The sequence below is a fragment of the Cotesia glomerata genome, linkage group LG9, assembly GCF_020080835.1.
Source record: "Cotesia glomerata isolate CgM1 linkage group LG9, MPM_Cglom_v2.3, whole genome shotgun sequence".
Lineage (NCBI taxonomy): Eukaryota > Metazoa > Arthropoda > Insecta > Hymenoptera > Braconidae > Cotesia > Cotesia glomerata.
This window is the reverse complement of record NC_058166.1, coordinates 13,495,669-13,514,423: the sequence shown is the minus strand read 5'-3', so window position 1 is coordinate 13,514,423 and position 18,755 is coordinate 13,495,669. Positions and strand designations below refer to the sequence as shown.

The window sequence follows — 18,755 nt, the reverse complement described above, 5'->3', positions numbered from 1 at the left end:
TTTTTTTTACAGAAAAAAAAATTGACATTTAAAAATTTTAAAATTTCCGCGCTTTTATGCGACTGCGCAAGTCAAAAATCTAAAACGTAAAACGTCAAAATAAAAAAAAAACAAACCCCTTAGAAACACAATTGAAGTTTTTAAAAATAAATCAATAGTAATTAAAAATTCATCAATTATTTCCATTAGGAGTAAATTGATAATTTGTTAAACAAAGAAGCGCTTTGCGTTGAGGTGGTATCACTGATTAATAAAAAAAAAAACATAATAATAATTTACAATAAAGACATACAAAGTGCAAGCAAAAAGTACATACGTCAACTCGAAAAATAAAATTGTCTGGCTGTTTCTTGGCTATTAAAAAATCAGTGTAATAAATTGCATCAAGCAGATTTTATTGTTAATATTATTTATTGTAAGTATTTACATTTAAATTAATTTATAATTGTGATTACTTTCAGTTTTAAATAATAATCTACCGTATTAATATTATTTTCGTTTTTCTGTGTCATTGTAATTGTTGAGAAGATAATGAAGCGTCGAACTTACGTGGGTATTGACAAAACAGCAGCGAAATAATTTAAAAAAAAAAAACAATGAAATGTCATAAGTAAATTTTAGTTTGTCATTTAGATAACTAAGTTTTTTTTTTTATTGAATACTTTATCTAAATTATTTGTGTAAATATATTAAGTTTCGATAATTTACGCCTAAATTTAAGGTAATGCGAGTAAGTGAGACAGGTAGTAAATATATAATTAAAAAAAAAATATTTTTAAAAAATAACCTTTCAAAGTTTGAGATTTTAGTTGGTTAATATTTATTTAAAAATTTATTATAAATATATTTGTAATTTTAATTGTAATAGTAATTGTAATTTAGGATTTTGTAGACTTAATCTCAAGGTGACTCGGTTACAATGACACCAAGGCTGTGTTTTTGAAATACTGACCTTGCTTTCTTTTTAAAAATCATCGGTTAAATATAATTGTACTTATCGCGTGTATTGTCAATTTAATCACGTTATTTTTCAATACATGATTGAATAATTTTTTACTGATAATGTAATGTAATGTTCATGATAGTATAAATTTTAAATATTTCTTCATATTTACTTATTTACTGATATTAAATTTATTTTTAGTGAATAAAGTCAGCTGGCATGAAGATGAAGATTCCAAATAGCGGCTCCGGTAACGGATATTATGGACATGAAAGTGGTGTCATTTCTTATTTGGATCATGTTGAACAAGAAATAGATCCACCTGCTGGTGAAAACGGAGATTTTGCTGAGTATTTATGGATGGAAAATGAAGAAGAGTTTGATAAACAGGTAATTTTTATTTTAAAATTTATAAGGGGTCATCCATAAATTACGTCACACCTTAACGGGAGGGGGGAGGGCATCACCAGAATGTGACATTGTGTGACAAGGGGCAGGGGGGGGGTCAAAAGCTTTGTGACGGTTGAAAATTTTGTGGTAAAATAGAAAAATCAAAATTTCGACATCTGTAAATAAAGAAATCAATAAAAGGAAAATCTTTATAAGCATCAATTTAAACAAAATTGAAAGAATAATTCACTTTCAAAAATAGTTCACAAACCTCCATGAGTAGCTAACTGTGATAAAAACGACACTTACTGTTTTAAAATTGTCTAGGTTATTTTTTGGAGTGCGGGGAATCTCGCTGCTGCCTGATCCGTAACCTCCTAGAAAACCGACCCGTAAACATCGAAGGGCTGTAGTCGAGTGCTCTCGAGCATTATAGAAGTTTTGTTTTAATTTTTTATTAGCTCGTAAATTGCAAGCAATTATATATTTAATTGTATTTTTATTTGAATTTATGAATTTATATAAATCAAAATTTACAGATGTCTAAAATCACGGGTATCTAAATTTGCTAGTCTATATTTATTAGGGTGTCCGTTATTTACCAAGTTGATTTTTTTTTGCTGACGCCCCCTGGATTTTCAGTTCTTGACCTAAAAAATAATATCCTATATGAATAAGCTCTTAATTCCCAAATTAAACCTTGCCCCAATTGAGTTACATTTCCCATTTAAATAACATGGGAATTTGCAACTTTTTGTTATTAATTTTTTTCCACCGAAAAAAATGCCACTACGACTATTATCGATACATATTCTGATAGGAAATTGAATGCTTTACAAAAAAGTACTCTTATAATTTTTCGATAAAATCATTCCTTCAAGAGTTATTCGTGGCTTAAGTTGTGTGTACCCATGTAGGAACTGCCATAATTGAATGACAGAGCCTTGCCTGGCCCAGTACTGGGCAATCAAGCTTGGCGCACCGATATTGGCCCATGCTTGGGTCAAGACTGGGTAATCAGCCTTGGCCGGCCCAATGATTATCCGAGCCTGGGCCAACACTGGTTCACCATAGAATGGCCGAGGCAAGAGAACCTAGCCTTGGGTCAAGACTGGTTCGCCATATAATGGCCGAGGCAAAAGAACCCAGCCTTGGGCTAAGACTGGGCAACTATACCTTGGCCAAACCAATGATTACCCAAGCCTGAGTCAAGACTGGTTCGCCATGAAATGGCCGATGCAAAAGAACTCCAGCCTTGGGCCAAAGCTGGGAAGCTTAGCCATGGCCGTTGAATGGCAACCCACACTTGAGCCAGAATTGGGTAACCTAGCCTTGGCCATTCAATGGAAAATCCAAAGTTAATTAATCATTAAGTAAAAGAATTTTAAAGAGTAAATATTTATTGTTTAACGAATATTTGTTAGCAAATGCTAAATTTGAAAATTTATTATTTAACCAAAACGATTGCATATCGTCAAAATTGATATGGTCTTAAATGAAAATATAATAATTTACAGTTGAATTTTTAGTATTGATAATTTTTAACATTAAAATTTCCTATAAAATATTAAAAAAATATACAGAACAATGTACAAAGTCTAAAGCTATATAAGAACTTAAATCTTGCATTTTTTTGAGTAATAAACATTTGTAAAAAACAGTTAATTTTCATCAAAATACAATAATAAATAACATAAATTATATAAATAATATAAACCGTCACACTTCGTCATCATATAAATTTATTTTGTATGAATGATGAGATGTGCATCAACTTATCGGTCGTACAGTGCAGGGGTTAGTTATCGGTCTGGCAAGCGTGCGGCTTGGGTTCAAATCTCGGTTACGGCAAATGTCATTTTCACTTTATTTCTGTAATTAGTAGAATTTAGGTCTAAATAAAGAGTCAAACTATCTAAATTTGCGTTAGCTCTACTTAAAAATTAAAATAAAAAAATGAAACCTTAAATAATTCATTTTTTATCAAATGGCATGTGCTAGACTTAAAAATTAACTATGGCCCAGACCTGGTTACCAGGCATGGGCCGGACTTGAAAATTAACTGTGGCCCAACCCTGGTAGCCAGGCATGAGCTAGCTTATCATTCCAGGCTTAAGATAGTTGTAGCGTGATAGGCATTTCAACAGAAAATTATGAAATTTTTTTTATTGAAAGATAAATATATTAATAATTTACTACCAAAATTTCAGATCAATTGACCGCACCGTTTTTGAGTGATTAATTTTTGAAATTGCATCTTTTACACGAAGCGGTATAGAGAGATGATAAAGTTAGTATGAAATCTTTGGCCCACTCGAGTGGTACGGAAGATTTCATACTAACTTTACCATCTCTCTATACCTCTACGTGTAAAAGATACAATTTCGAAAATTAATTACTCAAAAATGGTGCGGTCAATTGATCTGAAATTTTGGTAGTGAATTATTAATATATTTATCTTTCAATAAAAAAAATTTCATAATTTTCTGTTGAAATGCCTATCACGCAACAACTACCTTAAACCAAGACTGGGCCAACTCTGGTTTACAAGCCTTGCCCAGAGTTGTCCATAGTTGGGCCAGGCCTGGGTCAAGCCTGGGCCCGCCATACTTTTCTACATGGGTTGTTAACGATGTAATTGAAAGAGCACTTCAATTAACTCAAGAATATATTAACATTTTAAGTCATAAAATAGAATAAAAACAATATTTAGTGCAAATTATTCATGAAAACAAAAATACTTATCATAATGCGACTAAAAATTGCTTAACAAATAAATGTGATTAAAGACAGAAAAAATACAAATATGCGGCTATATTATTAAGAATGTATTCAATACATTGTATTGTTAGCGTTACGGTAACTATAAATCTTTTTTATCAAATTTTTGGAACATTTATAGATGAAATAAATGATTATAACACATGAAACTTTATAGCAAGACTGAAAAACTATGATAATAACTATAAACACAACTTAAACTATGAATAACTTTTAAAGGAATGATTTTATCGAAAAATTATAAGAGAACTTTTTTGTAAAGCATTCAATTTCCTATCAGAATATACATCGATAATAGTCGTAGTGGCATTTTTTTCGGTGAAAAAAAAAAATTAATAACAAAAAGTTGCGAATTCCCATGTTATTTAAATGGGAAATGTAACTCGATTGGGGCAAGGTTTAATTTTGTAATTAAGAGCTTATTTATATAGGATATTTTTTTTTAGGTCAAGAAATAAAAATCCAGGGGGTGTCAGCGAAAAAAAAATCAACTTGGTAAATAACGGACACCCTACTGTAAGGTAAAAGCCCCAATAGATGATCACTTACCAGTATATGATCACTCCATGTATTTGTATATCTATATTCACAAATATAGGTATACAAATACATGGAGTGATCATATACTGGTACATGATCATCTATTGGGGCTTTTACCTTATATGTGAATAAAAAACTTAAAATATTTACGAACTCAATTTATATTTATTAATACTTTAGCACTCTCGTTATGAAATTATTTCTCACGCAACAACATCTAACTTCTAAAGCGGCGTTGTAATGCAAGTGAGATACTAAAATTCTCAAGAGTTCTGAATAGTAAGGGTCTGAAAAGGTTTAAATCGTCGGCAAGTGCTCGCTTGCTTTTCTAAAAAATGAAAATAACTGTTTCTTTTTAATTATTTTTAAATACATGCATAAAATTGAAAAATATGTGACGTCACATCAAGGGGGAGGGGGTTCGGAAAATGTGACAACCTGGGACAAGGACAGGGGGAGGGGTTAAAAAGTCCTGAAATTCGTGTGACGTAATTTATGGATGGCCCCTAAAAAAAAAGGCCATTCGGCAGCCGAAATGTAAGTAGATTTCATAATGAATAGAAAAAGAAACTACTAAAATTGTATATAAAAAAAAATGATCATAAGATGGATATTTTTTGCTTTAGAAAAACATGTAAGCGCATAAATTGAAGCTTAATTTCTCAGCTTTCAGATGTATTTTACGGAAATAAAATAAATCGACGCGTTCAAAAGTTATTTGAAAGAAAAGTAGTAAAAGTATGAAATTTTCAAATTTTTAAAATTTTTAAATGTTGTAATTTCTAAAATATTTGACCGATTAAGCTCATATTTGAACTTGACCTTCGTAATAGTCTATAGAATAAGTATGTTGAGTTTCATTGATATCCCTTGAGAATTGTTGACGCTATCGTCGTGACAAGTCGCGTTATATCGTGTAGGTATATATATTAGGGTGTGCCAAAATTCAACTTTCGTGAGGGACCTCTTAAAATTGGAATTTTGAGTTCCGATTTTAACAGGAGTTGTTTTTAGGCATTTCCTAACATATTTTGAGCGTAAGAGATTTATTTGATTTTCATCTAATTTTTTAACAGGAGTTTTGTTTGGCAAAATTTTGAAATTTTGAAATTTCAGCAAAAATGCCTAAACAAAACTCCTGTTAAAAAATTCTATGATAATCAAATAAATCCCTTACACCCAAAATTTGTCAGAAAATGCCTAAACAGAACTCCTTTTAAAAGCGGAACTCAAAATTCTAATTTTGACAGGGGTTCTGTTTTTTTTTTATCAAATTGAAAAAAATCAAGAAATTCAACTTTTCAAGTTCTCAATGAATATTTACATTAATTAGAATAATATTAAGACTTATGGATCGAATTTTATAAATAAATTATAAATAAAAATAGTTGCCAGGGGACTGAGTATCTCGTGGCCCAGACACATGTTTCCAGCACAAACGGTGTTTTGACACTAAATAAAATGGCGATAAAGCGGTAACAGCCCTATGGTTATTGACTCAAGGCTAGTTAGATCCTTATAAATCTTACATAACATAAAATAGCACGCTGGATTTTTTTTTGGCTTTGAACTTCTGGCAGGGATTGTTTTTAAAACGCCTGGGACAAACTTTGGTTTAATGAATTTAATGAAAAAAATTAATTTTCGGTACTTTTTTATTGAAAAAGATTGTTAGTTAGCTAATTAAGTTTATAAACATTATGGACAGAATTATATATTATGGATGAATAACTTAAAATTTAATTTTAAAGTTTCAATTTTGGGAAAGGTACAGCCCAGGGGACTGTTATTTCGGTGGCTTACGAATTTATTTCATTTTAGTTTTCAATGCTCCAAATAGAAATGTTTTTTTACTTTCGTAAGAAATTTTTTTTAGTAACAAAATAATTTTTCTAATAAAAAAATGCCCGGGACCGCAAAAAACATCCTTACAGAGAATCACCCAAATACATACATATATAAACTTTATCATATGTATTTTCTGAATCAGTTTAATGAACTGAGTCGAAATATGTCAAAATTTTTTAAAAGTTCCGTAATGAAAATCCATACAATAGTTAAATTTCTATGAAATCTACTAAGAATAAACTGGTCTAGAATTATTAAATTATTAATAAAATTATTAAATAATAATTTATATAAAAAATAATAAAGTGTTAAATTGAACTATTAAGTAATATATTTCTTTAATAACTTCAATAAGAGCGTGCTTACGAGTAATAATTATCGTACTCTTAAAATAAACGAGAGAAATTTGATAATTTATCAAGCAGATATTTTTATTCGTTTTTTATTTTTATCTCTGAAACATAATAGTTGTTTTATTATTATAATTTTATATAAAAAGAATAATTCAAAATCATTTATTTAAAAATTATATCCGTTCTCTGTAATTTAATATGATCATTTATTTATAGGTATTGGAGCAATTGGAAGAAGAAGAGTTGATGGAGGAATGTCTAGAGGCGATGCTGGAGGAGGAGAGACAGCACCAGAGAAATCAGGTATCCTCTAATTGGTGTAATGTTACAACGGAAACTGTCAGTGGCAATGAATTGTGCCAGCAATTGAGTAGTCTCAGAGTTCACAATGATCTCGCAAAATCGGTAAGAATTTTGTAATTAATCCGATTAGATATCTTAGTCGAGTTATTTTTAATTTAATTAAATTAAAGACAAACGATAAGATTATAAAATTAAAAAAAAATTTTTTTTTTTTTTCAGTCAACACTAAATCCGGATGCTGAAGAATTTGTTCCTTCTTTTAAAGTAGTGACAGTAAGTACAACGGAAATATCAAGTGAATCGTCATAAAAACTTATATATATTTCTGCGATGCGTGTTATTTAATGAGCTAATTATTGATGATAAATCTTACGGGCAAATGGGATCATTTTGATGACATGGTTAAATAATTAATTGAAAAGTGAAAAAATGAATAAAATTTGAGCTCATAAATTTTTAAACACGCTAAAAAGTACAATGAATAAAAAATAAAATAATGATAATGATAAATAAAAATAAAAGTAATTTAATAGCCATCAGCCCTCCAATGACGACCACATGCGTATTTTAATTATTCCGAATTTTATATTTTTGGCGTTTCACTCACGCCTTTATGCAATTTGCGGCGTATAATATAATTATTTGCTTCTTATTCTATATTATTCAGAAACAAAAAGAAAAAAAAATTATAAAAAGTTAATACAAAAAAAAGAATAAAAAAATATAATTACAATTACAATTATAACAATAACAATAACAATAACAATAATCAATAAATAAATCTTTCATTAACGTACTTAAAGATAATCACATATTGGAAAAAGATAAATATGGTATCAAGTTGGATAAATAATGCACTCAATCAATAACAACCAAACAGTAAGAAAAAAAATTAAAATACTATGTTCGGAATTTTTTTTTGTTTTTTTAAATTAAAATTTAAAAGGCACTGAAGCAATTTATTTACCTATTTAAAAGATCTCATAGCTTGCGAGGGCTGCGAGACCTCATTTATTGATGTAGAATCTTTAAAATAATTATTTAAATTTTGAGATTGTTTATTTGTTTAATTTTATATTTTTTGAATTTAAATTTAGTAGTCTTCCGTCTAATCTAATTTTAATCTTTTATGTCTGTTGTCAATTGTATAAATACAATCATGATAATTAAAGAAAAAAAAAAGTAAAGCAGTAAGCAAATTAAATAAAACTATAATTTGATTAAAATCTTGACACTTAGAATGTAAACATACTCTTACATTGTATAAAGTATTTGTTTTTATTGTAACGTTTATAAATAACCGATGTATTTTATTAATTAAACCGGTGTCTAAGCTCATAAAATTATATTTTATCAAATACATCGTTTAATTATCCACGTTTATATTTTAATTATAACTTTTAGTGCTGAGGTAATTGTTATTGAATTGATAAATTTTTAAAAATTTTTCTAGCATTACTTATAGATAAATTTTGTTTAAAACTATTGTATAAGTATAAATGGGAAAAATTACAATTGTTTTAATCAGATAATTATTTGGAATATTTTTGATGAATATTAATTGTGAATTACTAAATTAATTAATTTAATTATTGTATTAGAAAAATTAGAAAAAAAAATTTTTTTATCCACAAATATACTCAATAATTGTCTGAAAAAAATCAAAAGGTTTAGGGTTTGCATGATTTAACTTCTTTAACTAAAATATTTTATAAACATAAACCGCATTATAACTCTATTTGTATTGGTAAATGAGCATTTGTGATGGGAATCACTCTTATTGTTTTTTTACCTAGTGTTTAACATTAGCTTAGGTAAAAAAATAAAAAAAAAAATATTAAATAATTATTTAAAAAGCAAAAAATCTTGATTTATTTAAACCTTTCTATTCCTTGTTTATTTAAAAAGAAAGCTTATTGATTTTATTAAAAAGTTTATTGATCTACAGTGTTTACAACACATTGCATAATTTATGAAAAAAAAATACCACAAATTATATAATCATTTCGAAGACTAATTTGTTTGAAAAAAAAGTATAATTATTCATAAATAATTAGTTACTCTAACTTATAATTAATACGTATTTATATTAATTTTTGTATCAGATACGAGTGTATTAAAAGTGCAGTTATATTTTATTAAAACTTATAAATAATAATGGAAGTTTATTGGTAATTTTAACAGGAGTTTTATAACTTACATCGAGTAATATAAAATTAATAAACTAAAAAATGGTAGCGTACAAAAAGTTTTAATTGTACCAGTAGTGAGGTTTGGTCTTTTTGCAATTACTCAATAGAATAAAGAAACCCTTGTGATATGTTGTTCGTCTTTAGTTCCACAAGTAATTTGTAAAAACTGGTAGAAAATTCGTACAAACCACCGAGGCCTTTGATTGCTTTAGTTTATTAATTTATAACATACTTTATTTATGACAATTATTCACTAATTTAAAAAACTTAAATTTAGTTTATAAAAAAAAAATTTTATATAAATTTTTAATGTACTTGAGGTACATTTTTTTGAATACTTAACAGTCTCGTTAGCTTCTGATTCAATTGGTTAATTTTTAAATTATCAATTATTGAGCTTTTAATTTTAGTTGCCTTTTGAAGTCCTAAACTATGTAAAAAAAAACAGTACATAATTTTTTGTAAATTGTTTAGTACAAAAAAAAAAAATTCAATTTGATCAGATTGCTTGAAAATTTTGTCAATAAAAAATTTCCGACTAAAAATAACAAATATTGCTGTTATTTACTTTTATAAATATCCGTAGACAAAATACTAACTATCAATACGATAAATAATTAAAAATAATAAATCATTGGTATGTACTTAAATAAAGAGAAAAACTCCCCGATACAACCATGTAAATGATTATAAAAGTGTAAAGACAATACTTACTCTGGAAAAATTGCCTCAACATGATTCAAAGACTTTTAATTATTTAATTGTTAATTATCATTTTTTATGTGTATTATTTTTTATATTCTCTAATAATTCATTTAATCATATATATTATTATTGTTATGTTGTTAATTATTTTATACAGTATCCGTCGGACTTTGGAATTCCGATAGTGCGTGAATTGGATTCTGTACTTTCTTTTGCGAGCCCTTTCGTACTTTAGCTCTTACTTCTTCAGGCCGTTCTGGACGTACTAGTGGTTTTTTCTCCGGTGCTTTCATTTTCCAGACAACTATTGGTGACTAAAAAAAATCAATAAAATAATTAGTATTCAAGTATAAACATTGAAAAAAAAAAAAAAAAAAAATGAATTATATATTTATTTTTAATAAATAGCGGCTATTTGACATACTTACATACTAATTATCCAAGAAAGTCAGTTTAAAAAAATATATTTATTTAGTATTTATAATTCAAGGACAATGTCATAAAATAGTTCTACATTTATAATCACATAATAATCTCTATTTTAATTTATTTACTATCAACAATAAGGTAAAATCCCCCATTATTGACATTATAAGAGTGATAATGAATATTTGAATTTTTTTATCGTGTTTCAAATCAATATTGTCAACTTTTTTTTATAGGACACCTTAATCATTGTTTTTACCTATCTAACTTAATTAATTAACTTTAATAGCAATACATTTAATGATTATTACATCAACTTAAAACCAACAGGTCGAATGTATGTATTATTGACAGCGCAAAAAATTCAAAGAGCCGATTATTGACATACCATTGACCCTATTATTGACAGGTCTTTTATTGCAGTTAAATTTATATTAACAATAATCATTTTAACTAACTAATGCAAAACTATCAATAATTTTTATTATTTTAAAATTCATTTAAGACCTAGCTTTTCTATATTTTTTTCCAGATTTTTTTTAGCAATTTTTTCTAGTCTCAAATATTTTGATTCTTATAAAATCACATGACAGTATGTAAACATTAATACGTTGACATGTATGTTGAGGGGTTTAGGTTGTTACCTTACATTATGGTCTATGTCTTTAGTTGACGCAAGTTAATTTTTGTGTCCCCATCATTGACATCCGCTATTTTAAAATTAATTTTAACTCGATAAAGTATAAATAAATAATTATATGGTTATTTAAACTACAAATAATCTAAAATAATTTTAAACAATGCAATTACATAAAAAAAAACATTGAGAAATCTGGATTTGAAAATAAGGTCTTTCTTAACAATATTGTTAAGAAATTACAAACGTATAAGCAGTTTTGTCCTACTTGAAAAAATGAAATTTTTTTGCGGTAAATAGTTTATACCTTGGAATTAAATTTTACTATTTTAAAATTTTAAAAATATATAAAATTGTCATGAAATATCAACAATTGTAATTATTAACAGATTTTAATAATGAAATAATAAAATTAAATAGGGTATCAATAGTGGGGGACCCTGTCAATAATAGGGGCTTTTACCTTAGTCCTAATATTTAAAAGAAAAAATAAATAAATACTTACAGTAACATTGGACTGCCTAGGATATTTAGTAGACGCAACATACGAAGCCTTGACAGTAAGAACCACAGCGTTCATTAAGTTCTTAGCAGCTTGAATAAGCGACGTAGCGCTGTCCAGCCCAGAAACAATAAGCTCTCCACTAATATTCTGAACATCAGCCTTAACTTTACTAGTAATATTCATCTGATGACAATAAAGCGCGATTCTCTGCAAGTAAGCAAGCAAGTCCTTCTTGGTGGAGCTCTCAGGACACTGGTCAGCAATTTGTCTGGTCAATTTGTCCAACTTGGTACCAGCCTCAGAAATTTTCTTAGCCGCAGTGATGACGTCCATAGTAGTCTTCAAAGGACCACGACCTCGCGTGAAATCCGTCATCTCCATCATAATCATGCACATGTGCTTAGCAAGGACAATAATGTCATTACCAGCGTCATCCCACTTGGCAACTTCCTTGTCAAATTTAAGTTTTTCGCTTCTGAAGTACTCGACCTGCTGCAGAATCTTCTGCTTGTCTTCTTCGGGCATTTTACGCATAGCTTCGCGAGCTGTGGTAATACCACTGATCTCTGGGTATTCATCAACACCATGTTCTCCAGTCTGAGCACTGGATTTACTGCGAGTCTCCAGGGTGTAGTGTTCGTCCAGTTCGACGTCCTCCGGGTCGAGATCTTCATCAGCACGATTCATCAAGACAGCTCGCCTGATTTCTCTAACCCCGTCGTAGACGAGTCTTGATGCATCAATGAAGTCATTCTCGTCGACGTCCTTCGCAGGGTTGCTGCTCAGCGCGTCTACGGCTATCTCAACTCTCTGAGCGAATTTAGGCATCACTTGCTCCCGTAAAACTTTAACAGCTTCCAAGACACGCTTGGTGTAAATGCAAGGCTCGTAATTGTCCATTTCCGCCTGGACCACATTGCAAACTCTCGCTGATCGACCGCGAATCGCCCCAGCAGTGCGGTCTAGAGTGTCAGCGTCGCCTTCTTGGAGTGCAAGAACGCACTTGTTGACATCTTCGAGGATATGGTTCTCTGAAACCGCCAGGAAGTCGTCGATTGTGGTAATGTCATCGACTGCTTCGGTGAGAACTCGGACCTGATTCTCCCAAGCTTGTCTAAAAACTTCCATGTTATCCAGCGCGACTCTAGACTGTGGACGTGCTGCCAGCACACGTGCTGCGTTTATTACTTGCGGACAAAGATTTTCAATCTGCGCTGCGGCGTACCGGACCATTTTAACGCCGTCTTCGTTTCCAGACATACTGCAAACTAAATTCGCGACTTCTACCAGCTTGTTTGCGTGCTCGGTGAATACCAGAGCGTACTCCTCGACTTCCTTGTCTCTGCCATTGCGAGCAGCTTCTATCAGGACCAACAGTGGGACGTTGGTCTCCAGAAAACTGTCAGACACGTGGTCCACCACTGCTTTGCGGAGTTGACGACGGAGATCTCGAGTTTTACGACACATGTGATCTATAGCACGCTCCAGGCCTTCTGACTGCTCCTTTACGCCCATCTGTTGGTTATTATTTAATTAGATTAGTTAAATTATTGAAAAAAAAAAAAAATAAATAAAACGTAAAATGAAAATTCTTAAAACAAATGTCTACTAATCATGGTTCACTCGACAAATGTGCTAGTGTTAATTTTAAAGCAATTTATATCTAATGTAAATAAACACACCAATAGTCCAATTTATTATAAATAATTGGATAATAATTTAAGGGGTTACATGAATTTCCTCCGGGAAAAAATGGCCTATTTTTAACAATTTTTTTTTAATATAAAAAATGAAATATTTAATTCAAACTTTTTACTGTCTCAAAGATACATATTTAATAACAGATTACTGAAATTTTTGAAAAAAAATATTAAAAACTCTGCCACTGTGACGTCATTTCTGGCGAGCCTTCAGAAAAAGATGCGTCCGCGTTGACAGTAGAACTCCTAGCAGGATTATTTGAAGTAAAAAAAAAAAAAAAAAAAAAAAACATGTTTTAGTTAAGACGTCAAATTAGAACTTGGACGAAGGAAAAAAAAATGAAAGTTGGATTTTTGGCAGAATTTTTTACAAAAAAAAATGGAAAATGTGGCCAAAATTTCGCGGCATTTTTTTTTTAAATAGTTGTAATTGAAAAAAAAAATCCTTCGTCCTAGACCTTGTAAATTATAACTCGAAGACCTGTCTAAAATTTCATAAAGATCGGTTGAGTAGTTCTCGAGAAATCTTGACAACTGTCTTTGAAAACATAGTTTTAAGAAAAACGCGCTTAAAGTTGTGAGTGCCAATGAAACAGCGCGTTGAGCGCACAACTTTTTAAAAGAGTAGAGCAAATTTAGGACAATATTTTAGAGATGTTGTAGAATTTAATGAGACAATAAAAAAATCGATTTTTTGAAGCCGTGAAACCCATGTAACCCTTTAAGGACTAGTGAAGCATTTATTGCACATATGGATGATAGTGAAAATTATTGACATTCTAATTATTAATAAAAATCACATGTGGATTATATTTAATACAAGTACTGGTGCGACGGCGTGGCATTTTTATTGTTTTTTTTTTTTTTTAAATTGTATCTATAAAAAATTATTAGTCATTCCACTTGGTTACAAAGCTGTTGGCAATGAAATCTCACGTGTCACAAACAACCAACACACTTAGGACGGAATATTTACCCGCTTCCGTCGACGTGCTAGCTGTAACTGATCATCGCCAAAAAACATAAGGATAAAAGTAAAATAGATTTATAATCATCGTTATAAAGCTGTTGGTAAATAATTAATTAATTACAATTATAATTTATAATATTAATTTTTTAAATATGTAATTTTTATTCCAAGTATGGTCCATATTTTTCCTAGAGTGAATTTAAATATTTTTAAGGAGGTCCTTTCGCCATCAATGTTAATTAAATAAAAAATATTAGATTATGCATAAAATTAATTTTTATTTAAAAATTAAAGTCTTTATTTATCTACTAGTGAAGTTTAATTTATTCTTCACCGTGCAAATTTTTGAAAAAAAAATTTCTAAAAATGTTAGTATTTTTTCCAAGTCTTACGAGAAAGTCAGACCTTAACAACTTTCTCGAATTATGGCATTAATCACCGATTAAATGGGGTAAAAAAAACTCATGATAAGGTTTTCAAAATATTCAGGTTTCATTTTTTGCAATAAAATATATAGGTAAATTTAAATGACGTCAGAATATTTGACAACGTTGCGTAGCGCGCGAGCTTCAGAACATTCAATAAATTCAAACTAAACTTTAACGCACTTATGTTTTTCATTCATATTTATTAGTTAATTTATTGTTAACAAATTTTCATGAAAAATAAAACAATAATTAAAAAATACTAGCATTCTTGCCATGAGACATTAGAATGTTATAGTTTTATGACTAAACATTTTAAATTAATTTATTTATTTACACTGACTGTAAAAACTTAAACATGGTTAGAGTTATATTGTGCAAATGAAAATGTAAACAACCGAAATATAGCGTTGCCAAATCACGGACAGGTTACTAACAGCTGATTTACAAGTCAAATTAATTTTTGTATTTAACTATTTTTTTTTTTTAATTTTCAAAATTTCAACGATTAATGTCTCATATAAGTAAAAGGGGTGGGGAGCATCTCTACAGAGAATTTCTCTACATTTTATAATCCCTCAGGAGAAATCTTTATTTTAAAAAACTTTCAGTATAAAACTCTACAATGAAAACAAATCAATTAAAAAAATCCTTCTCTTGAAAGTCGATTACAATAGAACTTCTTTATATCGTAAATTTTTCAGGCGATACATCTCTCAGAAACAAAAGCTCGATATTTTGCTAAATTCATGTGTATTTTTTTTTTATTAACTAGATTTAAAAAAATATTTTATAGATGTTATAATTATTAATAATTACAACTTTAAAGGCCAGTGTCAATAACAGGGTCTTTTACCCTACTATTAATTTCTTAATTTTAAGAATTTTTATGGGTTTTTTATTTTAATTTATCAAATACTGACTATTACAGTTGTTGTGACTCAACTGAAGCGAAAGAACTTCCTTAATGAAATTTCTCAGTAAAAAAATCAGAAGAAAAACTACACATTTTTTTAAAATATTTAGGTACTTATATAAATAATAATAATTAACAATACTTACATTATTCATATATTCACTGAGTAAATCTTGCAGAGCCTGTCTGACAGCATTGCACTCAGCGACAATCCTTTCGCGTCTCTCGTCGCGAGTGCAAGACGAGTCTGCCATGAGAGCCGCGCCACTAATAATACTTTCAAGTCGCTCCTCAAGACTGGGTCTAGTGCGTACTTCATTGTAAGCAAGCGGCGACATGACCATGCGTTCATCGAAGTCATCCAGGGCAGCCGCGAGTTCACCGGGTCCATCGTAAGGATGTTGACTGTCAAGAGGCATTTTTCCTTGCGCGACATCATTAATAGTATTGACGGCCTCGCAAACTTGTTTCAGCACGTAGTCGCGGTTAGCTTTCGCAGCAGCTAGCTCTGGATGGCGAACGTAGACCTTGGAGGCAGTCAACAGCATAGTAGAGTGTTTCTTGAGAACAGCTCGCGCGGCAGCCAGGTCATCGCGGAGCTGCGGATCCTTGAGTTCTTGCTGTCTCTTGGCTGCCTGGTTCATCAGCTCAGACGCGTTTCGTCCAAACTGCTTTATGTTCTCCAGCAACTCTTGCTGCGAGGAAGCGTTCTCCAGCTTTCTCAAGTCATCCTCCACGACATGCAGCGACTTGAGCAGCAAATGGACGTCTACCATGTCCGCGAGTATCAGAAGACGCGTGACAGCTGACAGCAAATTTCGCGCAGCTCTCACCATGTTGCCCCGTTTTAGTGAAGAGCAAGGGTCCTCGGAAAATTCTCTGGCCGCGATACTCATGGCAGCTCCCGTCTTGCGAACTTCTTCGACGGCACACAGCATTTCTGCGGTGATATCCGGGTTTTCATAAGCGATTTGCTCACCACGTTCGATGAAATTAGCTGTTGCTTTCTCTACAGTTCCCACCAACGCGCTAGCACGTTTCGACTTGCCTTTTTTCTTCTTACTCGGCCCCTTTGTGTTTACTAGTGTTGTTACCTGGAGAACTAGAGGCTCCAGGGTTTTTTCCACCGACATAGTACGGATTTCTAAATTCTTCGGGTCCCATTTTAAAGTTATTGGTCCAAAATCTGACATTTTTTTTAGTTACCTAGAAATAAAAAATTATTATTATTATTATTAAAAAATAAATTAACGAGGAAAAAATTAATTGCAATGTTAAAAGGGGACATAAATAGAGAGCTGTGTATATATGTTAGCGAGATTGAAAGACTGTTTAAAGAGAATGAGTGTTACAATGTAAAATGTCAGAAAAAGTCTGTCATTGATAAACAAGTATAGATACTAAGTTAATATAAGTATGAAATAATATAAATAGTATTGTAATGCGACTGTGATATGTGAAGGATGAAGTGTGACAAAAGTTAAAAAAAAAAAAAAACAGAGTACAAATATGTTAAAAATTAAATCAAAGTTACACTGATAGAAGGATTTCTTAGTATTTAAGAAGATTTCTTTGTATTTAAGAAATCATTTCTTAAACATCATTTTTTAGTATTTAAAAAATATTTCTTAATATTTAAGAAATATTTCGTAGTATTTAAAAAATATATATATTTCTTAGTATTTAAGAAATATTTCTTAAATACTAAGAAATGATGTTTAAGAAATGATTTTTTAAATACAAAGAAATCTTCTTAAATGTTAAGAAATCCTTCTACCAGTGTAGTGTATATGCAAATGTAAATAATTAAATTAAGTCATAAGATACAGTTTTGTAAAACACAATATGATACAAATAAAAACGATATTCTATTCTATTATTAAAGATAAATATTATAAAAAAAAATTTATAAATTTGTTATATTATGAAAATTAAGTTTCGTAGACATGAGACAATTTTTAATTTATGCAATAAATTTAGAAAATTTATAAGCTCTTAATAGTGATGCTAAATTTAACAGACATCTAAAAATTTTTTAGATTTTTAATATAATTAAATTATAATGAAATAAAATTTCCCATGTAAAAATTAAAAAAAAATTATAAGTGTGAATTTTTTTTATAATCATTGATTTGTTATGAAAATTTGAAGAATTTTCAGATGTCTGCTAATTTCAGTGTCATTCTTAATAACGATTATTGAAAATACTTTTTTTTTCAATTTAATTTAAAAATTAATAATTAAAAAATAGTCTCCTACATTTATACCCAAGAACAAATTATTAATAATTCGTTAAAAAAAAAAAAAAATAAATAAATAAAAAAAGTAAATTTTTAAATAATTTTTCCAACAACATTAAAAATTCAAACACTAATATCAACAGATCTGACAACTTTTAAGATTTACCTAGCAAAAATAAATTATTTTAAAACAAATACTACACGTAAAAATTGAAAACTAATATAAATTCAAGTTTTTAAAAATATGTGTCCAACAAAATGGTCAAATGTCCACTTAATTTCAGTATCATTAAAAATTAAATATTTCCATCAACACCAACTACTTGTCAGTGCTGGTATTTTCAACAGCATTCACTAATCACAGTGACTCACAAGCACATGAATCATCCAAAAACAAATAAAAGTCTAAAAAATCCAGATAACTAATATTAATATTAGCTGAAATATTTACAATAAATAAAATAATAGCCAGCAACAATAATCGTGCAGAAGCTCAAGGTTTAACTATGGATTTATTGGAGAAAACTCAGCCTCGCAACGTCTAACAATGGCTTTATATACGCTATTATCACGCTCTCAGGACTCACCTTGTCAAAAAATGCAGCTAGATATTGAATTCACTGTCTCGTTAAATATTAACTATTTTAGCTGGTAGTAGTGCCGTTGGGTAGGTCAATATTTCCATCAACTTGAAATTAAATAAAGTGTGACCTTTTTTTGGCAAATGTTCACTGCTCTAGTTTCACCTCAGATTCACCATTTACCATTTACTCGCTATGTATAATATGTTATATGTGTATATACTAGTACTTACTCACTCAACGTCATTATTTCCGTTTTTCGTAGAGTGTGTATAAAAGTAGAGAGAGGGAGATCGTCCG

General features: G+C 29.8%; 2 protein-coding genes across 7 annotated transcripts; one reads left to right on the top strand and one right to left on the bottom strand.

Annotated features, from left to right (window-relative positions):
- The first annotated feature begins 166 nt into the window (after window positions 1-166).
- Window positions 167-8,037, top strand: LOC123272004 (polyadenylate-binding protein-interacting protein 2). Of its 2 annotated transcripts, none has more exons than XM_044738575.1 (4): window positions 167-415; window positions 1,145-1,333; window positions 7,072-7,260; window positions 7,378-8,037. In XM_044738575.1, the coding sequence occupies exons 2-4, from the start codon at window positions 1,163-1,165 to the stop codon at window positions 7,465-7,467; spliced, it is 450 nt and encodes a 149-aa protein (XP_044594510.1). In that variant the 5' UTR covers window positions 167-415; window positions 1,145-1,162; the 3' UTR covers window positions 7,468-8,037. The 2 variants fall into 2 exon arrangements, with proteins under 2 accessions (XP_044594510.1, XP_044594511.1); XM_044738576.1 differs by lacking the exon at window positions 167-415 and adding an exon at window positions 703-721.
- A 1,406-nt stretch (window positions 8,038-9,443) lies between these two features.
- On the bottom strand, window positions 9,444-18,755 carry LOC123272000 (catenin alpha). 5 transcript variants are annotated; one of them, XM_044738567.1, is made up of 6 exons: window positions 18,689-18,755; window positions 15,781-16,840; window positions 14,300-14,326; window positions 11,624-13,138; window positions 10,484-10,486; window positions 9,444-10,369 (listed from the first exon to the last, which is right to left on the bottom strand). In XM_044738567.1, the coding sequence occupies exons 2-6, from the start codon at window positions 16,825-16,827 to the stop codon at window positions 10,205-10,207; spliced, it is 2,757 nt and encodes a 918-aa protein (XP_044594502.1). In that variant the 5' UTR covers window positions 16,828-16,840; window positions 18,689-18,755; the 3' UTR covers window positions 9,444-10,204. The 5 variants fall into 5 exon arrangements, with proteins under 5 accessions (XP_044594502.1, XP_044594501.1, XP_044594503.1 ...); XM_044738566.1 differs by lacking the exon at window positions 18,689-18,755 and adding an exon at window positions 18,462-18,682; XM_044738568.1 differs by lacking the exons at window positions 10,484-10,486; window positions 18,689-18,755 and adding an exon at window positions 18,462-18,682.